Below are 27,515 nucleotides of genomic sequence, written 5' to 3' on the forward strand. Positions count from 1 at the left end.
CCCACCTACAGTAGCCACGTGGCTCATTTAGAGAGTTTACTGAAAGCACTGAAATCCTATCACCCTCACAGGAGACTGATGCCTTATTTGCACCTTAAATACCATGTATTTGCAGGTCATTGACTGTCACTGCATAGCTGTGATGGTGTATACGTGAAGGGAATGCTTGTAGCAATTATTACTATAATTATCATTGCTATTAAACCTGGAAATTCATCTCCAGAGAGGATGGAGATTAAGAGAATTACAGTCGGAAGACAAAGAGGACTTCTAGACAGGGCAGCCATCAGAGTCACTGGGTCACAGGACCAAGGCTTGGGAAGGCCCTTTTCAAGGGATCCTTATGAAAATAGCTGTTATCTGGAATGTTAGAAGCAAGCATTAACAGCCATTTCGTTCAGGAGTTCCTTTTTTTAAAAAATTTTACTTATTTATTCATGAGAGACAGAGAGAGAGAGAGAGAGAGAGAGAGAAAGGCAGAGACATAGGCAGAGGGAGAAACAGGTTCCTTGCCAGGAGCCTGATACAGCATTTGATCCCGGACCCACGAATCATGCCCTGAGCCGAAGGCAGATGCTCAACGGCTGAGCCCCCCAGGCATCCCTTGTTCAGGGGTTCTTAATCTGGACTCTGTGTTCCTCTAAGGGGTCTATGGCTAACGTGCAGGGGTCTGTGAACTTGGATGGGAAAAAGAAGTTACACTTTTATTTTTGGTAACCTCTACCTGAAATGTATCATTTCTTTCTATGCTGAATGTGGGCAATAAACTACAGTGGTATTCGCAGAATCTGTGATTTTGTTACCCAAAGAAATCAGCTATTTTTATATCAAATTATAGTTGTTGCAGGTGTCTCAAACTATCATTTCCACTCATCAGCACTTCAGAATCATGGTGGTTGCCAGTTCTTACTGTTTAAAGCATAAAGAAGCACATTAATTGCTACCTCACGAATTTTGCATATTTGGTAACTGTATTTCAATTTAATTGGTTTATTATTCATCTTATCTATTTTATTATTTAAAAATATCATTCTGATAAGCAGTCAATAGGTTTCATCTGGTGCCAAAGTCATCCATAGCACATGTGCCCTCATACACGCAAACACACAAAAAGGCTTAGAACACTTGATTTCATAGAATAATAATGATCTAAGGACATGTCATAAATGGAGCTGAGGGAACCGTTGCATATAATTAATACATTTGGTCCCAACTTTATTTGTGTATTTCCATATTATTATACAAATATGTCTATAAAATAGAACATACTCTCAAGTCATTAAAATGTGTATTATTTATTTCTATTATACACTTTCCTGTATTATGCAGAATTTCCACCATGTATAACTTTTGTAAACAGAATTTTACTAAGGGAAAGAAAAGTAAAGTGAAGTGGGAGACAAACCTGGCAACCTTCCATCAACTCCTTTCCTCTATGTCCTCATCCTTTCTGCATCCCCTTCCCATACAAGCCCCCCGCCCCCAGCAACCACAAATGGGATTAAGATGCTCCCATTCTCCCAAGGTTCTAAGTTCTGGCTCCCAAAGTAGAAAGATTGGCCTCTACTTCACACACACGCACACACATAAATGCACACAGGCAGGCCAGTATGCTGGTAGACATTTAACAACCGGCTTTCTAAAGAAAGAAAAACAAGGCCTGATTGTAGTGTTTCCTAATTTCTAGAGTATAAATATTCCCAGCATAGCTAATTTCAAGCTATCAATGTGACATCATTGAACATGGAGCTGGAAAGCGAAGCAACATTTATAGTACATTTGAGTCTTGAATAGCACGGATTTGAACTGTATAGATCCACTTACACGGGAGGTTTGTTCAATAAATACAGTACAATACTAGGGATGTATTTTCCTTATGATTTTCTTAACAATTTCTTTTCTGTAATTGTAAGAATACAGTATATAATATATATAACATATAAAATACATTAATCAACTCTGTTATTGGTAAGGCTGCTGGTCAAAAGTAGGCTGTTAGTAGTTAAGTTTTGGGGTGTCAAAAGTTATATGCAGATTTTCGACTGCATGGGCATTGGCACTCCTAACAGCCACCTTGTTCAGGGTCAGCTGCATTTCCACCACGCATATACAACGAGTATACACTCAAGACCACATAGAACAGTAAAGAACATACATAAAACCAAAATGCAGTAAGATCATTAGGTAATTAGGGAGTGAAAAGTTTTAAGTATTTATTACTTTTGGTTTTGGTATAACTTACTTAGTTTTAAGTTTATATAACATTATAGTCTAATCATAGCTATGTTTAATAAGCAGCTTGCAAAACTGCTGGAAATTTAATAGTCAGTCCCCACAAGCAGCCACAAGCCAGCTCCCAGGCACCAGGAGAACCTGTGGTTCTTGTCCCACTTGGGAACTTTGCACAATGTGGCCTAGGAAGGGGTAAGGGTCTTTCTTTTCAAAATCATCTGCTTTTCCTGGCCTGCATCACTCCTGCAGGTGGTAGACTCTTGTCCACAGACACCACATCTCCCCCTAGTGGCTGAGTATCTCTTGCCCACACTACCCTCCTTCCTGGCCGGGGTTCTCATCCTCAGAGATCTTTCTTGTACACCTTGTCCATACACACCTTGTCCATAAGGCCACCCTCTCTCTCATTCTGTTCTCCCAAGAAAAACAAGTACCTGCCCTCAATTTCTGCTCAGATGGCTCTTCAGGACCTGAGGTTTATGCCAAATTCTTTTTTTTTAAAAAAATGATTTTATTTATTTATTCATGAGAGACACACACACATATACACACACACAGAGGCAGAGACACAGGCAGAGGGAGAAGCAGGCTCCATGCAGGGAGCCCGATGTGGGACTCGTTCCCAGGACTCCAGATCATGTCCTGGGCCAAAGGCAGGCGCTAAACCGCTGAGCCACCCAGGGATCCCCTTATCCCACATTCCTACATTCTTTCCCCTGGTCCCCCACATGCCCATGCTCTGAAAGCCTCCCAGCTCCTCAGAGAGAGGGGTTGGAGGAGGCCGGAAGTAGGGCTAAGTGCAGGGAACTCTAGGGGATGCCCAGGAGTAGAGCCAGCAAGGGAACAGGGACTGGGATGGGAGCAGAGCATTGGATGGAGCTTCAGAAAGTTGAGGGGGACCACCGGGTGAAGGGGCGTGGAAGGAAGTGGGAAGGGGAAACACACTGAGTCACCTCATGGGCTGTGTCCGGAGAGCTGTCTTCAGGTCTTCCACAACTTGGTTCCTCATCTCCGTCTCTTCCTCGTCAAAGGCATACAGACTCTGCATCTGAGGTAGGTGGGAAGGGGCGGAGGTTCTGCTGTGCTGCCTGAGCCCAAGCTCCCTGCACCCTTCCCCCAGGCCAGGTGTGATCCAGGAGCCACTCCGGCCTCAGGGAGAGTAAGGCCTCAAGGAATAGTTTACTAGGAGCATCAGACTCTAAGAAGACCCAGGTCCCAGTCCCAGACTTCACCTTCCTTGTCTGTGAAATAGGAGAATTATTGGTTCAGCCCATTTCCCAAGACTGTATGATATACAAATGGTTAATAGATGTTTAAATGGCCTAGACTCACACAGAGAATGGAGGGATTAAAGAAAAGAAAATCTCAGGAACAACTCAAAGGCTGCTTGCTGATCCCCAGGTGAGCAGGGTGTGAAGTTCAGGGAAAGACAAGGGAGGATCACTCTCCCTCAAAACTTTTCCAGGTGGGCACAGGAGAGGGGCAGAGCCATTGCTCACCGCAGCCATTGAGTTGATGCGGTCGATATAATAGTCAGGCCAGCTGGTGGCCAGCTTGTTGGGGTCCTCCTGCTCCTGGAACAAGAAGAAAGATTGTATGGATCAGCTGGAAGATAGGCCTGAGATCTTGAGCCTCATTCCATGCCAGCAGATTTCCTTTCTAGCCCCACCCAGACAGGAATAACTTTGAGGAAGTTACAAAATCTCTCCAGGCTTCCATTTCTTCCTTGGTAAAATGCAGATAATGAACATGGAATCTCGTGACTGGCCAATTGACATGGGCAGAAATCACAGAGATATATGCACTTTCAATAAATAATATATATAATATAAATGTTTTTCCTGTTGTATCTGTTCCCTCTTTGCTTCTAAATAAAATATAATTCTATGTCTGTTCAACTTAATAAAAATCTGCACTTCCATTTCATATATCTGGCTTTTAAATTTGACTAATGCTATCATTCTCGTTGTATTTTACAGAAGTATTAGTTTGTGATAGTTTGGAACTTAAGTCTTTCTCTCGGATTGTTTGAGAAATACTAATATAAAGCATTTGGTGCAGTTCCTTGGCATACGGTAGGCACTCAGCAAACAGTAGCTTTACTAAAAGAGGGAGACTTCCAAATTCCTGGGTTTTGGAGAGACTCAGGAGGTGTTAGTGTAGTTTGGAGGCAGAGCACAGGGCTTTTGGCCCAGCCTTCAGGTTCCAAGGGAAAACCTCAATTCCTCACCAAGGATGGGCAAGAATAATGAGAGTTGAATAAATATTAATGCTGATTGAAGAGCTAGCCCCTCTCTTCCAGCCAAGGAATCTGGCCCTGGGTATTACACACACCTTGTTCCTTCCTGTCCCTGGTGCATTTGGACGTTCCCTCTCACCTGCCTTCTGCTAATCTTCTGCTTTCATATATGCACAAAAACTTACCTCCCCTTCCAGAACCTCACTGACAAACCACCTGCCTGCCAGTTGACCTGGACTTTGCACTGCATCCCTCGGCTACATCTACTCAAGCTTCACCAGTTTGTTTCTCAAAAATCAAATTTTAGACCAGTGGGATTTGGTCTTTGTGACTTCACATGGCTATATGTGACTTCTCTTCATGACTGAGGCCCCCTAATTCTATCTTCTGACCTTGGGGAGGGGATCACAGAACCAAAAACAAATCCACTACCAAATATATAGATCCTGCCTTTGCCAATTCATCATTTATCCATTCCATATTGCATTAAAGGAGTACCTACTACATGCCAATAACTGTACTGAGCCCTGAAAGTACTCAATACAAAGTAAGTCTCTGTCTTCCATGGAAGAGTTTAGTGCCAGAGGCAGGGTAAAATTCTATGGTAGAACCATTTATAGTGGGCTGTGGAAGCCCAGGGTGGGAGCATCTAAAACAGAAGGCCCATAAGGGGTCTCTGAGAGGACTGAATTATTAAAGATTATTGAAGCTAAGACAGGTGGGAAGGGTGTTTCAGAGAGAAGAAACACCACATGACAAAAGAGGGGTATGTGAAAGTATGGAGGGGATATCGCATGTAATCTGGTTTGGAAGGTAGAACAAGTTGTCCTTGTACTTCAGCAAATTTTTTATTTTAGTTGTGTAAGAGATCAATTCCATAGTATATCCATTTGGAAAGTGGAGAAGCATGAGACATGATTAACTACTCCTAAAGTTCATTTTTTCCTTTCTCCTATGACTTGAACTTTTTAAAGATCTTCTTTCTCACAATGAGAGTCTTGGACATAGAGCACAGTATTCTGCTAATTACAGTGTCTAGTAAATGTGCATCAAGTATACTAGACTAGTGTGCACAGCCCCTGCATCTTGCCACAGGCCCTTAGACTCCAGCAGGCTTGGGTTCTAGCAACGGTGCAGCCACTGGCCAGAACTGGCTGGGAGCTTTGGGCGAGTCCACTGCCTCCTGAGGCCATCCTTGCTTCAGATGCAGAAGAAAGGACTAGACTGAATTGTTCTGCAGCTCCTTCCAATTCTAGAGTGTTGTAGCATTCTAATCCTCCAATTTTATAAGGTCAGGGAGCCCCAGATGGGACAAATACCCTCAGGTGAGAAGAAGAAAAAAAAAAAAAAAGCCATGAACAACAGGCTCAGGGACCATGAAGGAGCAATGGCTCAGAAGGCTCAGAACTGCCACAGACCTGCCTGTCTTCTCCCAGTGAAGAGCAGATCTGAGCCTCAGGTGTGGGAGTAACTGGGTCCTAACTCCCGAACTCCTATACTCTGAGGTCAAAGGAACAAGCTGCTAGTCTGAAAAAAGGGAGGATGGAGGGGAGACAAGGAAGATGGACCAAGAAGGAGAAAGGCTAAAATAGAAGAGAGGAAGAGAGATACAGAGAAAGATGTGTAAGACGCATACACATAAGAAGAAAGACCAAGGGAGACAAAGCACTGCTGCTGGGAAGCAGAGGGGAGGAGATAATATCCAATGAAGCCCCAACTGGAGCCTGGCACACCTCTTCCTAAGGAGGACCACAGTCAGGAGACTGAAGACATCTCTTATTGAAGGAGAAGAGAGGGAGGAGTAGGTAGAGAGCATGGGGGCTGATGTGTGACCCCGATGTACCTCCTGCCCTGTGAGGCTGAGTCTGGGACAGAGTGGGGGCCAAAAATTCAGAAGAGACTACCCCCACCCAGACTGAGTCCTTACAACAAAGTTGCCCTTAGGTGTGACACAGGGTGGCATACCCTCCAGGCAGGCACAAAAAGGGAGTGTGGACTTGTCATCTTTGAATCTCCTTAATGCAGCCCTACTCCTGGAACCCAATGGGCACCTGTGTCAAGGGTTTTTGAAAAACCGAATCCCATTTCCCTGAGTGTCAGCGCCATGAGAGCAGGGAATTTTTTGCCCTGATTTATTCATGGTAATTCCTTCAACACCCAGAACAATGCTGGTGTATAATAAATATCTGTTGAATGAGTAAGCAAGCATGGAGGCAAGAGCTGTCCCATGCTGGGGACCCTGAGGTGGCAATGGAAGGGGTCAGACATGGCACCTTCTTCTTGCTGCAGTAGATCTGCCATTTCTTCTCTGGAGGCAGTGCAAACACAGCCTCCCGGTTTTTGTCGGTGAGATCCAATTCATCCTGCAAAGATAAGAAATAAAACCCAGAGATGGTTAACATTAGAATACTCAATGCTACAGGAAATTGCAACTCCCCCAAACCTATCCCTCAGCCTACTATCTTCCTCCAGAGAGTATCAAAGTATGATAGGGCAATTCTTCTTTGGCTAGAAATACAGCCCTACACCACCACCCCCATTCCCTTACATCTAGCCAAGCCTGGGCTGCCTCTATCCATGCTTCCCTTACTTCGTGTCCACCCCTACTTGTCTCTACAAATTCCGCCTTCCTTCTCTAGGCTCCCTGCTCCCTGTCCATCTCCTTCCTGCATTGCTTTGCTAGTTCCTAACTCTCTTACCCCAGGTTTCTAATCTTCCTTTCCTTGTCCTTCTTAAGCTTGTCAACATCTTAAGTCAAGGCCTGACAAAGCACTCAGTCTATAGACCTAGATTTTACCCCCATCCTGCAAGTATCCCTGCCCTTTGAGTTTTTCCCCCAGAAATTCTCTGGTTCCCCCAACCTCGGCATGGTCCCAGCACAGGCTGAGGAGAGCTGATGAGGACAAGAAGCTGTGCAACTCTCCTGGCAAGAAGAGTATGCCATGGCAAGGGAGCTACTGATCTGCTTGCTACAGAGGTGTGCCTGTCAGAGGCAGCTCCTCCACTCACACAAGTCTGGGGGCTCCATCAGGATAACCCACACTTCTCAAGCAGTAGAGTTGGGTGGTTTCTGATGTCATCAAATTTAGGGTCATTCTATAGGTAGTTCGGAATAACACCGTAGGTTTGCCTGTGCCAGATGGCCTCTAATAACCTCTCTTACTGAAGATTTTTCACTCGTGATTCATGAGCTATGCCAAGGCTCATCAAAGACATAGTTAATAGGCCACAGGAAACATAGCCTGCTTTTCAACTCAATTATTCTGAGAGCTTTCTTTTTCAAAATCAAAAGCAATACTTGCATTAAGATAGTAAAGCATACTATTAATAATCTTTATATTTTCAAAAGTGATAAAGAGTGAAAGTAATATTAAGAAAGTCTAAGGGTCTTGAATATCAATATCCCTTTCGCTATACTTTTAAGGGAGAATATTGAAGACTTTCCTTTAGGTAGATCAGAACTATCCAATGGAAATACAATGTGAGCCAAATGTATTTTCAAGAAATTTCTAGTCATAGTAAAAATTAAAATGGAATAGTTGAAGTTATATTTAATAATAGATTTCATTTAACCCAAAATATCTAAAATATACTCATTTTAACATGTAATCAACAGAAAAAAATATCAGTGAGTTTGAAAGAAAGAAAAGCATCTAAGTGTGGTGTTTATTCCATCCTTATAGCTCCACTCAGTTCAGACCAGCCACATCTCAAATATGCAACAGCCCCAAGTGGCCACAGCTGCCCTCTTGGACAGCACATACAAAGGTAATTTGAAACAATGCCCATCACTTCACCTGCCTTTGGAACTAAAGATTCCTGCAGATCTAATGCTAAACAAAGGTTCTTCCCTAGAATCACTGTCTACATATACCAGTAACATCCTTAGTCAAGATTCCTAGCACCCTATGCTAAAGTTTCTGGAGTATTTCCTTTCCATGGTCAGAATCAGAGATCAAAGAAAGAGCAGAGATATATGCACCTTATGCTTCCTGTGCAAACTGCATCTCTTTTTTTTTTTTTTTTTGCTTACACGGTTAATTCACCTGGACTGCCCTTCCTTACCACCCACCCTATAGACCCTGGTCTAATTTACCCAGGCTCAAGGTCAGCCTCTTCCAGCAAGCCTTTCAGAGCCATTCTAAGACCACCTTTTCCTTCCTGAACTCCAAAGCAGTTACATTCAAACTTGGATTCTGGTTACGTATGTATTTGTCTCTTCTCATCAGTGGTCTCTGTTGCTAAATCAATGGCTATTTCTTGGTGATTTGGCTCAGCCCAGGTAGCCTATGACTGACTGAAGATCATTCACTCCTTATTGAAGCTCCCCTAGTTACTGCGACAACCACGCTCTCCGGTAATCCCTCCAGTTTTGCTCTATGTTTGTTTTGCTCCCTTGATGTCTTTTTGTCCTCTTTCCTACCGTCACATGTTGAAGTCCCTCAGGGCACCATTCTGGGTCCCAGGGTCTCCTTCCTGTATGCTTCCCCAGATAAAGACTTTCCAGCCATTCCCAAGGACTGTTACTACTCAGACTCTCCTGAACCTGTGGCTCCTGCCCACCAATTTCCTGAGCTTCAGACCATGGGACCCAACTGCCTCCTGTGCCTGTCTATTTTGATGCCCCTCAGGTACCTCACACATTTATATAGTGCTTAATGTTCATGCCAGGCACTGTTCTAAGTGCTTAATGTTTACTCATTTTTTTTTATTTTTTTTAATGTTTACTCATTAAACTCACAACAATCCACTTTACAGATGTGGAAATTGATGCACAGAGAGAATATGCAAACTGAGCTCATCATCCCAGGCCCCTTAAACATGAGTTTCCTCTGGTATTTCTTATCTTTTACAGGGCCCGAATATCTACCCAGTTCCTCACATCAGAAACTTGGGTATTCCATGATTTCTACTCACTTCCCAAGCCCACTAAGTCCTATTATTTCCTTCTAAATAACTCTTCAATCTGTCTTCTCCATCCTCACTGATGACACTTTAGTCCAAGATATCATTCTCCCTAGCTTGGATAACACCAAAACCCTCCTAATGGTCTTCTCATAACCCCTCTTCAACAGAGAATTCTGAATGGTCTTTTAGAAGACCATCCTGCTTTGGTGACTTCCTATCAACCTTAGGATTGAGTCTGAAATCCTTACTCTCATCTTCCATGGTGAACCCCTAAAGGCCCAGCTCTTTTCTGACCAAAGATTCTCAGAGATGCTGCTTCTCCTGTTGAAGACAACCCTCTGTCATTGTTCTGTAACCCCATTCACTTCTCTAGCCATCACTCTTTTGGATCTCAGTGAAATGTCACTCTTTGGGGGAACCTTTGTGACTCCCAGTTAAGAATTTAACTTCCCCGCTAGACATTGTCACAGGTTTATGAATGTTCCCTTTCCAAACACTACTCTTGTCATTACTGTTCAAGACCAGTCTTCCCTATTAGATGTTACATGCTTGGGGGCAGGATCTGTGCCTATTGGTTTATCATAAAGTTTATGAGATCCCTACAGGTCCCAGCACACAGCAGGCTCTCAAAGAATCTTTTTCATTTGTCTGCTCAATGCTGATCTCAATGCTCAAAACTAGCTCAATATTAGTTTGCTCAGTTTGTTTGCTGAGGTTAGTTCTCCTTGCAGATATAAGACTTGTGTGACTCATCCTTGCTTTTGTCAAAGTACTTTGTAAGGAGTCCTGACCACTCCTAAGATGTTCAATAAATACTTGCTGAATAAAAGAGCCAAAGAAAGGAACATTTCTCATCCTGTCCTCCTTTCAAAGCTCATGTGTTCTGTTCAAGAAAATAGACCTGCTCTGATAATGTAAGAAATATATTTTTTATCTTTGTTCCCAGTTCATAGCATAAAATTCCCAAATCCCTTGGAATTCTATGAGTGACAAAAATTGATAGGAGCATCTTTTGCTCCTGACACAGAGCTCCTAAATCACTTGGAATCTCCTGGGTGGCAGGAGCCTCTGTTCTTCTAGTGAAACAACTCTGGTGGGACCCTAGATACCTTCATGGGGCTGGCCACCAGAAAGATCAAGCTTTGATTAGAAGCCTAGAATTTTCAGCCCCACTTCTCAAACTCTGGAAAGAGAAGAGAGACTGAAGGTGAAGGTAAAAATTTATTGTACTTACATGATGGAATGTCCATAAAAACCCCTACATGACAAGACTTAGAGGGCCTCTGGGTTGGTGACCACATTCACATGACTGGGAGGATGGTGCACACAAACTCTATAAGGCAGAAGCACCTGTGCTCAGAACAGGAGCCCTACCCTTCTGGGCCTTACTCAATGTAACCCTTCATCTAGCTGTTCATTTGTATTATTCGTAATATCCTTCATAATGAACTGGTGGTAGTAAGTGAAGTCTTTCCCTACATTCTGTGAGCCATTCTAGCAAATTATCCAACTGGAGGAGAAGATCACAGGAACACTCAACTTGTAGCCACATCTCTCTGAACATGAGGACCTACTTCTGACTGGTGTCTGGGTGGGGGGCCATTTTGTGGATCTGAGATCTTCATCTGTGGGGTCTATGTTAACTCTGGGTAGTTAGTGTCAACATGGAGTTAAGTTGTAGGACACTAGTTGGTGTCTGCAATGAATTAGGGAATTGCTTGGTGTGGAAAACCCACACATTTGGGGTCAGCAGCATTCTGAGCAAAAAAACAGATCTTAGTAGTAGTAACACCAATCAGGTTCCAAATGTCATTCTAACCTAGTAAATACTTTGTCCTCTCCCACCCATGCTCCACCCTGAGAAAAGGAGGAAGGTTTCCTGAACCTGAGTTCAGGAACAACAATGAGTTTCCCTAAACCTGATGTGATGAGGAAGGTGGATAATTTTTTCCCATAACCCGCATGGTTTTATCTTATAGTGGTCCAGTTATCTGAAGAGCTAGATTGCCTTAATCAAATACAGTCATTAGCAAAATCAGGTGTGAAATCCCACTTCAAATCACATAGCATTTTTTCTCTACTGGCTTGACTACTGGCCAGCCGTGAGAATGAGTGACCAAGAGCTAATGGTAGATGAACTTGTGCTTATTACTCTATGCAGGATTCAGGCCCGAGTCCTGGGCATGGGTCCTGCATCCCTGGTCTGGCAGTCCCCTTGGCTTTGTCTCACCGTCATACCTCCAAGAAGAGGAATCATGCTTCTTTCCTGTTCTTTTTGTGGTCAGAGTATAGAGTTTCACATACTCACTTTGTGAGTGGTTCTCGCAAAGACATAGTGCGCTCTAATCTAAATGAGCATTACAGAGTCAGGAAGAGCTGGTATCAGTGTGAAAGACAGAGCTTCCACTGCCATAAGCTAGACATGAGATATAATCACCCAGCCCTGAACTAGGCACAATAGAGGCATCTCTACCTCCATATTTCTAGTCAATCATTCCCTGCTTTAAAGATCTGGAATCTGCCTACAGATTCCCAGTCTCTCCCTTGTTCCTGTATCTGAGTTGAAAAGATCCCAGGGAAGTTCCAGAGAGCAGGAGAGAGAAAGGTGTCAAGTGTTCTGGTATTCTTCGAAGCTCCTCACTGCCTTATTTTACAAAAGCCTGGACCTGTTCTTTCATGGTAGCCTAACTGCTGTGCCATGAGGTCTTGGAGATACGAAGTAGGTCCATTCTTCCAGGGACATGTTTCATGGTATCCAGACCAGTGAATGACTTATTTCTCCCTCACAGGTGAGGCATCCTAAGAGGCTTACCCTAGCCCCAAGCAGAGTTTCAAAGGTAGAGAGCCCTGCACATGGGTCTCTGCCCTCTGTCCTGCTCTCCCTGCTCCAGAGTCCTCCTCCCCCTTGTCAACATCCTCCCTTCCCTATCCCCTCACTGACCACCAGCTCTGCGAAGCGGACGTTGAGCTCCTCTGGGTTTGGGATAGGACTTGAGAACTCCATATACTGCAGAGGATGGGTGTCCCGGAGGTTGATCTCAGGAAGGCCGCTGCCCCCAAAGCAGCACAGGAAGCCCAGGCCATGGCGGCTCCTCTTGCGGGGGGCCATGGTTACTCCAGGCCAGGCGGGTAATCAGCAGGCAGATGCCCTAGGTCCTCATCGTGATCTGGCCAGGAGAACAGACAGCACAGAGTGGTCAGGCAATGGCAGCCAGGTAGGCAGGGACAGTGATCACTGAGCCACCATAACTTCTTTGCCAGTTGTTAGAAGCCCTCAACCCAATAATCAGGCCCATCCTCCCTTCTCTCACAGCTTTCTGTTCCCTCCAGCTCCTTTCACCTGGAAGCATTTCTTTCCCATCGTGTCCTCTAGTATCTCCTGCCACAAACACTTTCAGATTCTCCCTTCATGCCCCGCGAGAACAGAACCGTGAATTACACCCTCTCCATGATTGTATAGTGGGTATCCTCTATCCTCTGGCAGAGCCATTTTCAGAAGGGCTCAGTCAGTCACTAGATTCATTTTAAGGTGTATAGATGCTTGATTTAAAGGTTTCATCCAGGGCAGCCCAGGTGACTCAGTGGTTTAGCACCACCTTCAGCCCAGGGTGGGATCCTGGAGACCTGGGATCAAGTCCCATGTCAGGCTCCCTACATGGAGCCTGCTTCTCTCTCTGCCTGTGTCTCTGCCTCTCTCTCTGTGTCTCTCATGAATAAATAAATAAAATATTTTTAAAAAAATTTTTTAAATAAAGGCTTCACCCAATGGAAAAGGAAGGGCTGAAGTAGGCTGGTGGGGGGATGGCATGGCTCTTGGGAAGTAGAGGATAGAAGTCTCCAGAGGCCTGTAGGGTTTTTGCCAGTCTGTGTGCTCAGGTATGTCTAAGGTAAAGTGAACTGTCAATAGGACATAGGTTCACCCATCTATCTAGAAGGAGAGGTAACCCGGGGCAGTCACCCCTGGGGGAGTGAACCCCAAGTAAGGAAATGGAGCTGATCATTGGGATGGTGGTCTGCCAATACTGAAGAAAATCTGGTCAGATTTATTTTCCATACCAACCAAGAACAGAGGGCACCACTTTGGCCAGAGACCAAATATCATGGACACCCTACAGTTGAGCGGTCATTGTAACAGAAAACATTAAATTTCTAGCTTGCCACTGGGAGAGCCTGATTCAACGGTGCCCCAGCTCAAGGAGGAACGCCGGCTAGCCCTAGTTGTTGATGCCACAGAGGTTCTAGATAGATTAAGCCCAACTACCTGCACATAGGCTTTCCAAAAGGGCTAAAACCACCCTTGACCACTACTGGTTCCTAAATATGCTTTCAGAGAACCTGGTGTATTCAGGAAAGCTTACCCACAACACGGCTGCCCAGTCACACTTGTATATCTTCTTTTTTTTTTTTTTCCACATAAAAAGGATGCTCTTTCCTCTATTATTAGCACAGATCTGGGTCAGGATTTTTTAAATTATAAAATACACATAACACAAAATTTATCATTTTAACCATTTTTATGTATATAATTCAGTGACATTACATGCGCTCACATTGCTGTGCAACCATCACTTCTATCCAACACCATGATTTGTTCATCTTGCAAAACAGAGACTCTGCATTCATTAAGAAATAACTTCTCATTTCCCTCCCCCCCCAAACCCCTGATGACGACCTTAATTTCTGTCACTTAGGAATTTGACTACTCTAAGTAGCAACATGAGTAGAATCATAGGAGTAGAATCATACAGTATTTGTCCTTTTGTGACCACCTTATTTCACTTAGAACAATGTCTTCAAGGTTCATACATGCTATAGCATGTGTCATAATTTCCTTTTTTCTTTTAAGGTTGAGTAGCATTCCTCTGCATGTATATACCATGTCTTATTTATCCATTCACCTATCATTGGATACTTGGGTTCCTTCCTCCTTCTGGTTATTATGAATAATGCCACCATGAGCATGGGTGTATTAATCTCTCTTTATGTCCCTGCTTTCAGTGCTTTGGGATGCATACCCACAAGGGGTCAAGATATTTTTAAGTCTTGACTCTAAGCTATTTCTCCCAGGCTTGATCATTAACAGAGATTATCAGAATATATTCATGGTCTTTACCCATACCATTGCTAAAAATGTTGACCACTACAAAGATACAGACAGACCCAAAGGGCACAGCTGCCTCATCTGGGAATGCCAAAAAACATGTCATCAACACTCTCAAGGAACAGTCCTTCAGCCAGCTTGGAATCCATGAACCCAAGCTCTTATCCAGCCCTCTATTCTATAAAGACACCATATGAGACTTTTCCTGAAGCCTTGTGGAATTTGAGATATGCCAAATCTAGGGCACTCCTTAGAACGGAGCTCTAGACCCTTATCATAAAAAGATAAATGTGTCATAACTTGCTCCTAGTGAACGCAAGGTAACTTCTGGAGAACATTGTTTTATTTCCTAAACCCTGACAATCTAGCTAGTAACAGTCTAATCTGATTAGGCCTCTCCTATAAGTCATGATACATTTTAATTGTCATTGTAGAGTTTTTACTGGCTCCATTTTATCTTTCTTTATAAACTTTGTGACAGGCTTTTTAATAGACCCAGGAGAGCTTCAAATAACACAGTGAGGTTGCCTTGTATTATTGGTTATTTATTTTTGTGTTTACAGATTGGCTCTCCCACAGCTATAGCAAAGACTTCTTCAGGGCAGGGGCCATGCTTCTTGCTTTTTTGAAACTCCTCCCACTTCTCTAGCTAATAAAATGCTTTAGTGGTGCTCAATACATATTTCTTGGTCAATTGGGAAATGACCTGTACTCATGAAAAAGACAGGCCCTCATCAATAAGTCAAGAAACAGTAATTGAAATCTTTTGACTCCTAGCAGTCGATAAGCAATCAGAAAACTTTATAAGGAACAAGGCAACAGTGCTGAGGCTGGGAAGAGGGGAAGAAGCCAGTGGGCTAACTCAGCAATCCTGGTACATGGGGGCAAAGACCCAAAATAGGCTCACAGCTAAGGAAAATGAAAGACAAAAGGAGGCTTTTGGGGTTTTCCATGGGACTTGACAGCCACTCAGCCAAGAGGGGTGAGACAAAGCCCTGGTCTCTGGCTATCAGGCTTAGTAAAGTACCAATTCTGCAGGCAGATTGGGGTCAACCAATTGTCACCTGGGGGTCACCTGCCTATTGTCAAGTTTGGGATAATGCTGCAGAGTACAGACCAGGTCCCTGTTGTTTCATCAGCCTCCGGTATGCAGCTGCAGCTGGTATAGAAGCTGTTTTTTCAGGGCACAAAGCATGAGAAGGACACTCCCAGAGGCCACAGTGAGGCTGAGTTGACAGTATGATGAGGTTCAGGGGAGGGACAGGCTGATGACTGGGAGGATCTGTGAACTCACTTCTTGCCTTCATTTCTTCAACTTTTCACCCCCCAGTCTCCCTCTTTTCTGTCTTTGCTCTTCAGCTCTTAAGCCAGACTTTCCTAGTAACAATCAAGAGTAGGGGCAGGATTGGCATATAGTTGGCACATCCTGTTACAGGCTCATACCAGCTGTTTACAGTCATGACGCTCTGACTGGTTGGTGTCATGCCATACTTGTCCTTATATACTTTTTAACATTTTCCTTGAGTACGGGGAGTGAGGTGGTGTGGCCTCAGGAGGACAGGAGATGGAGATACTGACCTTCCAAATAGAAGTACTGTCCCCACAGAGAAGAGCCTGAGCACCAGGGGGAGTGATGCATATTTGCCCTTTTAAGGGAAGGCCTATTTGACAGATCCCCACTATGCTGATGTTCCTGAGGATGCCCTACTCCCAGTGACCCTTTCTTAAGTCTCTTAGGGCCTCACATGAACATCCAAGTCTAAAACCACAGACTCTCAGCTGGAATGCATGTAGCTTTTCACCATAGATTAGAAAATTGAGATCAAAAGAGGAAAAGCCTTATCTGAGGACACACAGCCAGGAACAGAGCTGAGATTGAAACCCAAGATGCCAGTGTTCAGGCTGTGATCTAGATCTCATCTTCCCATGTCAGTGGACCCTTTCCCCATCTTGCCCCAGTCCCCCTTTTACTTCTCTCCACCAGTGAAGACCAATTTCTGCAGCTTCATTTAGAAATAACTCCAGTCCTGAAGATGCTGTCTGGGCCAGAAGAGGGTTATGGAGATCTGAAGGCTTCCTTCTTCTTCACTGTGAGAAGGAGGGCTTCCAGCTCCCACCGCCCCCATTTCTCATCTACCCTACTCTAAGCCCCCCTTCACCCCAGCAATCTTCCAAGTCAGACGACTGGGATTTGACTCCTGGCTTTGCCTGCCCACCCCAACTGGGTGACCCTAAGCACATTTCATAAGGTCCTAACCTCGCAGAGACTCAGGTTCTATGATACCAAGATCATCACAGCACCTTCCTCAGTGGGTTTCTGTGAAGAATCAATGCAGTAATGTAGATAAGATATCTGGAGCACACTGGGCACTCTCTAAAGGAGGTCAGCACTGCTGCTGTGCTCATTATCATTATTGCCAGCTCACCCTACCCAGACAGAGCCTGCCACCACAAGCCCTCTTCAAGCACAGCTGGAACCAGGGCCTGGCATTGTAAGAATCTGCCCAGCCTGATTTAGGAAGCCGCACAGCTTTGCCTTCAGTCACCAGGAAGTCTTGAACTAAAGGGCTGGTCTTCTCCTTGGGCTCCAAGCTGACTCTTGTTGGAAGGGGGAACCCTCATCCCTGACTGGACTGGGAGTAGAAAGGGGAAGGGGCCAAGGATGAGGGTTTCCTCTTCCAACAAGAGTCAGCTTGGAGCCCAAGGAGAAGCCCAGCCCCTCTTGTTCCTTTCTGCGAGATCACTTCACAAAGAGAAACAGTAGAAGGGCCCACCTTGAAGGACAACTGAGAAGCAATATGGAAAAATGAGAAGCAACAACAGAACGAAACCGAGTGGACTTTAACACCAGCAGAGGGATTTAACCCACCCCCACCCTCATCCACCTTTCTCTCCGTGAAGATTCACTGAACACCAACACCTCCATGCTCTTCACATTCTGTCTCCTTGCCCCCTCCTATTGTCCCTGTGGGATCAAGGTCTCAGGCCCACAGACCAACTGGCCTAAAACAGCAAACTGTCAGGTCGTGAGGCATTAGCCCTCCCGTGAGGAATGTAAGGCCCTTTTCAAGGGTCTCCTCCAGTCCTCTGGCTCCTGCCAGACTTCACCTCCTTATTCTCACATCCTTCCACATCATAAAGAAAACATACCTAACTCAGGAGACAAGGGTGAGACCCAGCTCTGGGACTATCCAGTTATGGGTCAGGGGGCCATGGTATTAGTCTCTCTGGGGCTCAGTTTCCTCTGTGTAATGACAGGGTTTGACTGAAGACCCAAGGGCCTGTTCAGTCATACCATTTGGCTTTATCCCATTCCCAAAGATTTCCCCAGGGGCTCTCCTCATCTGCACAGAGCACTCCTCCCACATTCCAGGCCAAGCCAGGAAGTATTTCCTATCATTTGAGTGTAGCACTCCCATTTGGTTTGTAAAGATGAAAACTCTAACCCTTACCCCCAAACTGTGGCCCTCTATACACCAGTTTTTATACTAACTAGGACTTCAAAAGCCCTATATCATCAAGGCCTGTTCCTAAGTCATAAGTAAAAGCAGAATAATATTAATACTTGAGACTTGGTACGTACTTGAGACTGGGTTATTTCATCCCCATAACAACTCTCTGAGACAGGAGGCATCATCTTAAAGGAGTCATTAAAAAACAAACTGTGGTTCAGAAACATTAAGTTACTTGCCTAAGGACACATAGATAGTTAGTGGCATAGCTAGGATTTGAACACATGACTGCTGGACTCTGAAGCTATAAACTGCTAAGCCCTTGGCACATGCCCAAGAAATACTCTAAGTTGAGCCCTGCTCAGAACTTTCTCAAGCATTCTATAGATCCAGACTCAATAATTCATGATTAAGCATTCCCTAGGAGCTAGGCCAAGTATTTTCACAGCTCTGCAATCTCATGTCAGCCTCACAAGGACTTTGTGAGGTCATTATTACTATCCCCCTTGACAGATAATAATATTGAGGTTTATAATGATATTACCAGCAGTTACATGGCTTGTCAATGGCGCTCATTGCTGCTAAGAGGCAGAGCTGAAACTCACAACTAAATATTCTAACTTCAAGCTCAGCTCTCTTGTGGCAGAACCTAAGATTCTGATTCATAAGCCCTGCCTTTAGTACTTGGGGCCAATACTGTGGCTTTAGACTGTTCATATTGCTTCTTCCTATCCCCTTCCCTTACCTCCAAGCACAGGGGTGACAGGGGCAAGGCTATGCTATGGCCACTTGCAAAGTGCCTCCCTGGAGCCAGTCACTATGCAGCAACTTTCTGCTTTATCTTGTTTATTCCCCCCAATCCTCAAATCACATCACTGTTCCTTCCTAGAGATGACATGAAGACTCCCAAAGCTCAGCCAACTTGCCCAAGGGCCACATCTTACAGGGGAAAGGACAGGCATTGGAGAACAGTGATGTCACACTCAAACAACATGCTTTCAACCAGCTTCTAGCCCATGGAGACCAGCTGGACACTGGGGTCATCCTGGTGGTGAGGACACAAGAACAAATAAGGTAAGGTCTCTTTCCTTGAAGGGTCCCTTTTTGGTAGGGAAGCCAGAAGGGTTAGGGAGAGAGGTGCTTTGGCAGAAGGGGGACCTGGGAGTAGCCTGGGGCGTGAAAAAGAAATCAGAAAACGCTTCCAGGAGGTGACACTGAGCCAGTTTGAAAGAGGTGAGAGAACTAAGGAAAGGTATGGAGGTAAGAAAAGGCTTTCTGGGCAGGGGGAACAGCATAAAAAAGAGAAAAAGCATGATGTGCATGAATCCAAAGTCCCGACCAATGACCTATTAATTTGTGGCTAAATTAATAGGCAACGGGCATCAGCAAGGTATTCAAGGACCTTGGTTTGACAGCAGAGCTCAGGCATCCTGGGGAGTCTGTTCCTTTGCCCCCCTCTCTCTACCAGGTCCCCTGAGTCCTGGTCTGGGAATGGGGCCCAGAATTCCCCAGAGATACTACAAGGAACATAAGGAATGTAAACAATTTCCTGTTCCACAGGCCAGAGATTCCTCCCTATATACTGACCCTTCATGTGTCCCTGGAGGTCACCTAGGAAACAGCCCCAGACATAAGGCCATGACCCAGGGCCTAGCTCCTCAAAGAAGAGTCTGTGCTTTTCCACCCCAGGCCCCCACCCACCCATCTCCCCACTGCCCACCTCTTACCATCTCCCCACTGCTGCTACTTTAAGGCCCTGAAGAGTTTGCTTTGTGGGCAGCAAACAGGCTTGGAGTGCCTGATAACCTTGTCTCTGCACCCCACTCTGTCCAACCTGAAGCAGCCTGAATTGCGGACACCGGACTTGACCCTTGGTGGGGTTCTGTCCAACTGCTATCCGATCTAAGCACGGTACTCCAAACAAGTTACTCAGCCTCTCTGAGCCTCATTGTCCTCACCCACAAAGTGGGGAAATAATAGCAGCAGGTACCTTACTGGGCTGTCATGAGAATTAAATCAGTTAGTATTTATAAGGAGCTTAGAACAGTGTCACCATCAGGAACTCCACAGATAAGCCACAGTTATAACTGGGAAGGTACCTGAACACTGACTCTATGTATCATAGAAAGTTCACTCTATGTAAGAATGAATCTGACATATTATGACGGGTTGGCACGTATTACAGGGGCCAAATTCAGCCCATGTTTATAAATACGGTTTTCCTCAAATGCAGCCTCACCCCTTCATGTTAAGTATTGTCTACGGCACCTGGATCTTTATAGAAAATTTGCTGATTTCTGTGTTATTAACTTGAATCATATATAAGTGACAGTATTTGATTATGTTTAATCTATAAAATCAATTTCATATGGTTCAACTTAGTGTATCATACTGGCTTATCATGTGTCCTGCTGCCTTGCCTGTTTAAACAGAGGGCTGTGCTCTAAATCCAGTGATTCTAATCATAACAAAGTCATGGTCATCATCTATTGAGCACCTACCATGGCCAAGGTTTACCTCAGACTTTCACCACACCCTGCAAGGTAAATAGGACCACTGCAACCCCCTTGTGTAGATGAGGAAATCTGAGGCTCGGAAAGATGTGATGTGTGAGCCTCAGACTTGACCCGCGTCTCTAGATCCCACATCTGGTACACTGTCCCCATGTGGTGCTCTCCAAGAGGTTGCTGGGAGTGAGACCCATGTGATTAGGACAGGAAATGGAGAGCACCAAGACCCCTCATCTCCTCCTACTTCTCTGCTGGTCCATCTCCCAGATAGCACTCAGACCCCAGAGTAGACCAGGCCCAGTCCTGCGACTTCCTGGCCAGCCTCAGGACAGTGCTCAGAAGCATCTGACTTGTAGTGACAGCCTCAGGCTGAGCTGGGGTGGGGGGTGGGGTGGGGGGCAGGGAGCACTTTCAAAAATAAGCAAGCTCTCTTTCCAGGACTGGGGGAGCTATTTTTAGCAACCGCCTAAATTACGGTTTCCCCCTCTGCTCTGGGAAAGGCAAAGAAAGCAAAAGTAAACGGTCCCCTCCATGTAGGCTGAAGGGTGGGAGATTCAGACAGCGGAGAAGGGATAAAGAGAATTGGGGTCTTTATGGGAAAGCAAAACTAAAAATTCCCCAACATGACATTTCTCTGACTCGGGAGTGTAATGTGGCAGTTGTGGATTTTCCAATTGGTTTTCTCATTTTCAGAAATGATCAAGAGAGATAGGTCTCTTTGTCTCACCAGGCTAGAAAACAAGGAGATAATAGCTCTCTTGCGTCACAGTCAAGCACACATTCATTCATCCAACGATGCCCTGAGTGATAGTCACGTACAAAGCAATTTTCTGGGTGTTTTGGATGAACTCAACATCAAATCCTAGCCCCAGTGACTTTACAAACTTGCTGGGGAGGCATGTGCACAAACAGGCCCTGGGCCTAAGCACCCAGGATACCAGGGAAGGGAGGAGGGTCTGGCCCTGGAACAGCAGGAGGGGAGAAGTGACTTCTGGCTAGGGTAATCTGGAACATTCACCAGAGGACACAGCATTGAAGCTGAGTCTCGGAGGAAACAAAGATGTTGGCACATGTCATGGAAGCCCAAGAAATTCACAAAAAAAAAAAAAAAAAGATATGCTAATGTGAGGACTTGGGTGTCAAGAAAAACCTCAAGTTGAGCAAGAGGTAAAGGGAAGTCCAGCTGACCTTTGAACAACACGGGCATTAGCGACACGGATTCCATTGCCCTCCCAGTAGAAAATCCACATATAACGTTTGGCTCCCCCAAACTTCATTACTAACAGGAAGAACCGCAAGAGATCACTTCTTGCTATTCACGATTTACTGAAGAGACAAACTGTTCACGCGGAGATGATTAGTGTCACACAGTGCTTTCAGCAGATACAACACTGGAGCTCACCGCAATAGCAACAGGAGGTGGCTTTGAAATGATGACAGCAGTAGAGCATGCACTACAGTTAATTTTATGCAGTTAAGATTTAATACGGCATCTTTATGTTTGTTTACATTTCTCTCAACGGTGAACGGCACCACAAATGGTCTGTGTTTGTGCAAGCTTTGATAAATTCTAACTTTTTATGATAGATTTGTATATATTTTATGGTAGCATATGATAAAATATACTAGCATCTACAAAATGTTTATGCATCCACGACACATCTTACTTTTTAATTTTTTTGATATTTCCAGGCTGTGTAGTTCATCTGCAAGTTTTTTCAAATGGCTGCAAATCTCCAAAAAATTTTCCAATATAGTTATCGAAAAAGATCCATGTATAAGTAGACCCACACAGTTCCACAACATGCATGTTGTTTGGGGGTTAGCTATTGTTTTACCAGGCTGAAAGGTAGGACCTAATCAGGTGCAGTGGAAAGCAAAGTCGAGACCAGATGAAGGACAGCCTTGAATGCCAGGTTAAGGAAAACCACGGAAGGATGGATGGCTGGCTTATAGCAAGGAGAGCTTCAGCTGGAATTCAGATCAGGGCTGGGATGCAAATAGGCAATTTCTGATGGCCCTGATGGAGGGAATTGCAGGCAAGAGGGACAGAAGAAGGAAGATCTAGGCAACAGCTCTGTCAGAGTAAGAGTTAATGAAGCCTGGGACTGCTGAAAATGGGGGGAGGGGGAGGGATGGATGCTGAGGATGTCACGGAGGGGTGTGCACACCAGCATGTGTGTGAGCTGATGAGGGGGTTTTGGCAAGACATGTACTGGGCACAGAAAACAAGAACATGGGCTGAGATGGAGTGGGAGTGGTGGGGAGCTCTTTGGGCAACAGCTGTGAAGTAAAAGAGAAGAAGGAATTTCAACACCAAGTCTCTGCTACCCATTAGAGCCAGAGGTCTGGGGCACCCAGCCAAAGGGAAACCACCCTACACGTGACACTGGTCGCCTCCCCCCTTCCCGCTTCCGGGAAGCCAAGCCCCTCCTCCCGATCACACAGATGGTGCTGTCCTTACTGAAAGAGTGCAGGGTAAGACAGCCTATGGCTTCTTCCTGCGTAGCTCCTGCACCAGAGCATCCCAGCATGCTGAGAACCCACGCCATTCAAGACTGCCCACGGCTGGGACGATCTCCCGACTGACCACTCCTTCCGATCTTCTTTTCCTGGGGTCCCAGCACAAAAGCATTCGGTCACTCACAAAAGCAGAACCCGGAGGTGTTGCCAGGGCCAGCCAGCCCTGGGACCCCAGCTAGGCTGTGCGCATGGTCATACTCTGGGCCCCGAGCTGAGTCTTCTTCAGACGTGGTGCCCTCCTTGCCATCCTGCTAGGCCTTCTGCATTCACACCAGGAAAGGCCCTGCGTGTGCCTCAGGGCTTCGCTGGACATAAATCCTGGAGCACAGGCACATTCCATCTCTCCAGGGTAGGAACCAGGGGGAGGGGGAGAATAGGAACTGAGCTGACCCCTAGAAGGCAAATGTTATTGAAAATGTAGACCCAGGTGACCCCTCACCTGTCCCTCACTCTTGTTTATACAATTTCATCTGTCCCTTCATGCATTCTAATAAATATGTGCTGCTGTACACCAAAGTACCATGCTAAGGGCTGGAAAAATACCACGGTAAACAAGAGCTTGGTTTGGTGGGGGAAGGAGAGAATCAAACAAATAAACATAATAAAGCATTGACATGGCTAGAAGTACAAATGTTTGAGTATGAGGAATGTTTGTGGAACTCCAGTCCAATGGGGCTTCTATTCCACCCAGAGCACTCTACTCTGTTCATACTAATGGCCTAGTGGGGACATCCTATAGTAGAAGAAGTACTGGGAATAATCAGGGTGCCATCCAAGAATCAGGACCAGATGTCCATCCCAGGGTTCATAATACAATAAAAGGCTGAAAACATCCAAACTACTAAAAAGTAAGGGATTGATTAGCTAGACAGATGGACATAGAGACATATCCAAACACACACGCACACGTGCACACACGCACATGCACACACCCACACACACGGCAGCCTGAAGTGATTATACTTGAGTTGCTGGAGTTTGGGGTTGGTTATTTTTTCACTTTTCTGGATTTTTCCAAATGTCCTATAATGAGCATTTATCATTTTCAACAGAAAAAAAAGGGATGTTATTTTTAAAAGAAGATAAACCCTAGACTACAAATGAAGAGGCTGAGAATTGAGTCCCGTCTCTGCCCTCGCAGACTACCTAGGACAAGAAAGCATAATTTCTTTGAGCCCTGTCAGTAAATGAGCAGGGCAAACTACATGCTCTCCCGGGCTGCTTCCACTCCTGACACTAGGCTCTGCGCCACAGACTACATGAAGCGCTAAACGATGCTGGTTGAACCGGATCCTATGCTCTGAGCTCCCGATAGTTCATCATTCACTCATTCGCTCATTCATTCAACCACCACTCTTGTTGGCACTCCCTCCATGCCCGTCGCTGCTCTTGGTGTTGGGGATGCAGGAGCAACTAACCAGACGCAGCTCCTCCCCTCACAGAGCTAGGTCTCCCAAGCTCATAGTCTCCTTCCACTGTTCTTCTCTTCCATCCCTAATGTCCTATCCTGTTAATGATACCTGCCACCACTTTTCCAAAATGCCTCGGGTACATATGTTTCATTCCCAAACACCACACTCCAGACCTGGTCCATCTCCCATTGTCTCATGCTGGGACCAATGCTGATCCCATATTTCTTCCCCTTCTTGGCATCCTGCAAACAGTTTTTGACTAATGTCTCCAGGAGCACCTGATTCTACAACCCTTGGTTCGGCATCTCTACGAGTCCCCAGTTGAAATGGAGAGCCACTTGCTTTCGTTGTTAGGCTTGGCCATTTGGTGGGACTCACAAATTCCATACCAACCAAGCCTTGAAATCAGATCTACATTCTACATGCCAATGAGGACTTGGGAGAACCAGAACTCTCTTGCACGGCTGGTGGGAACATAAAATGACGCTATAGCTATTGTTAAAAAGTGTGGCCATTTCTTAAAAAGTTAAACATCCACCTCCATATGATCTGGTTGTTCCAATCCTTGGTATTCACCCAAGAGAAACAAAAGCATATGCCTATATAAAGCCTTATTCATGAATGTTCACAGCAGCTTTATCTATAATAAGGTTCCAAACTGCAGGTGCCCAAGTGCCCCTCAACAGGTGAATCCATAACAAATTGTATACTTATCCATAGAATAGAATTCTATGCGGCATTAAAAAGGAACAAATTATTGATACACACTACATGCGGATAGAGCTCAATATAATTATGCGAAGTAAAAAAAAAAAAAAAAAAAGAAAGCCAGAGGAAAAAGAGGATTTATATTGTACAATTCTGTTTATCTAAAGCTTGAGAGAATGTAAACTAATCCATGGTGACTGGGTGGTTGCCTATGGAGGCAGTGGGGTTTGGCAGGGAGGGGGTGGATTTTAAAAGGGTATAAGGGAACTTTGGGGGATGACAAACATGTTCATAATCTTGATCATGGTAGAGGTTTCAGAGGTGTATACATAGGTTAAAACATCAAATTATGTACTTTATATAAGCTTACTGTATGTCAATTATACCTCTAGAAAGTTATGAAAAACAAAACAGGTCCATTTATCACCTCACACTGTCAAACCACCCAAGGCTCTGGCCACTACAGCTGGTTACCCTCTAGAAGGCTACTAATATCATATGCTACTGTAAAGATTCTAGGAAAAACCTGAGAGGTGGGGGATAGGAATAAGAAATCTCCCGCCCCAGGCCCAAACCTCAGCTGATCTGGTCTCACCTTCCAGGAGGCAAGGTGGTGGTACACTGTAAAGAGTATATACTTGCCTTAAGCCTGTGGTTAATATAGTTAAGACAGCAAATTCTACATTGGGTGTATTTCAGCACGTTAAGGATACATATATAAAATAAAGCTAAAATCAGCCCTGGGAATGGGTGAGATTTTTTTCTATGGCTGTTAAAAGATGGCCACACATAAGATTTCTGGGGTTATCTCAGGGTAGGATAACCTGGGGCCCAGGGCTCGTCCTTCTCGGGAGGATTTTGGGGACTGAAAATAGATTGCTCTCCTACCACCATCTCTATCTCAGCCAGACCACACAAGTAAAGCAACTCTCCATGCCTATACCAGGAGAGCTAGTGAGGCAATGAATCACCCACCAGCAATCTACAGACCTGTGGTTAAGTTCCTTGGTCCCTAAAAGCCTCATTTCCCTGGGGGCACATGGATGACAAAGCCCACCTTTAGGGCCACTGTGAGCACCAAATGGAGGAGCACATGTCATGAGGCCAGCACAGCACTGGGCACATCACAGGCCTTCTAGTTCTGTTCCCTTCTCGTCTCCAAGCCCCCAGGCTCCTCACAGTGGTGGCTAAGATTCAGCACTCAGCCCATGAAAGCAGGAGAAACTGCAGGGCTTTCAGGAGCAGAGTGAGGAGGGAGTCAGAAGCTCAGTGAAATGCCAACAGACACACAGCTGGTTCCATCTGGAAGTCTCTGGGGGTAGGTCTGAGTTGACAGCAGTCCAGGGTCTCTGGGTAGGTTAAAATAGGGCATTCGAACCCTAGGCTACAGCCCTGGAATTTGTCTGAAGCAGAAGAGATGATGAGGGGGATTGAGAACAGTGGCCATGAAACGGAATTTTCAGGACAAGGCATTGGGAGGGATGCCTTGGATTGAGGAAGGTAGGAAGATGGAGATACCTAACCCTTGTACTCTACACAAGCCCAGAACTGACCAAAGAAGAAAAGGAGAGAAGAAGTTCATGCGTTTGAGTATGGGAGAGGGTTTGACTCTGTGATGCAGAGGTGGCTGTGTGGGATGGTTATGTGTGATAGGTATGGTATGTTTCTATTTGTGTATAGTGCATTTGTGGTGTGTGTGTGTATATGCGTTTATCTCCAGGAAATAAATACATGTTATTCTACTGACTTTTAAGTTTCAGCAGAGAGAAGACCCAGTACAGAGGCAGAGGAAATAGCAATACACGGAAAATCAGCCCCCTTAGTTTATAAGGAGCTACTCAAACATGATAGCCAGGAAGTATCACTATGGGGAATGAGAGATCTTGTCTTTAGTTCCCCATGCACCACACCATGGCCTGGGAGGAGAGACCCATTCAAAAGATGCTCACACCTGCCAGGGACCAGAGATTGGACATTCACATTCATCATCTCATTTAACCTCAAGACAACCCAGTGAGGTCAGGACTTTTGACTGAGGAGGACACTGTGGTTCAAAGAGAGGATGACACCCAAACTGGGGCTCTTTCCTATAACACACCATCTCATTCCAACCCAGTGGGGAAGTACCAGGGCACCATAGGAGGGCTTCCAATTCAGCCCCAGGTGTGTGTATACACATGTACGTATGTACATATGTATGTGCATTCATCTGTGTATGTGTGTCTAGCAGACGTAACTGGGTTTCCTCTGGGGATATATTATAATAGGGCATCCAGTCCCTCTGCCTCTGCTATTTGAAATGCATCCCTAAGCTATTCCACACACCACACTTTTCCACAATATCCAATATGTTTCTAGAAAGAAGGATACTAACATTCACTAAAAACTAGGTTAAGGGAAACGAACTAGGGGTGATGGGAGGGGAGGAGG

The 27,515-nt window shown here is 45.1% G+C and overlaps 1 protein-coding gene across 7 annotated transcripts in view; it reads right to left on the minus strand.

Annotated features, from left to right (window-relative positions):
* The window catches only part of DAAM2 (dishevelled associated activator of morphogenesis 2), a 115,625-nt gene that overhangs the window by 40,555 nt on the left and 47,555 nt on the right, over positions 1 to 27,515 (minus strand). For all 7 annotated transcript variants that reach the window (XM_072833133.1, XM_072833134.1, XM_072833135.1 and 4 more), the window contains 4 exons: positions 12,321 to 12,546; positions 6,745 to 6,834; positions 3,732 to 3,806; positions 3,186 to 3,280 (listed from right to left, as the gene is read on the minus strand). In XM_072833133.1, coding sequence (XP_072689234.1) covers positions 3,186 to 3,280; positions 3,732 to 3,806; positions 6,745 to 6,834; positions 12,321 to 12,488 — 428 coding nt within the window. In that variant the 5' untranslated portion in view covers positions 12,489 to 12,546. The remainder of the gene's footprint in view (positions 1 to 3,185; positions 3,281 to 3,731; positions 3,807 to 6,744; positions 6,835 to 12,320; positions 12,547 to 27,515) is intronic.

Source organism: Canis lupus, chromosome 7, assembly GCF_048164855.1.
Source record: "Canis lupus baileyi chromosome 7, mCanLup2.hap1, whole genome shotgun sequence".
NCBI classification, from domain to species: domain Eukaryota; kingdom Metazoa; phylum Chordata; class Mammalia; order Carnivora; family Canidae; genus Canis; species Canis lupus.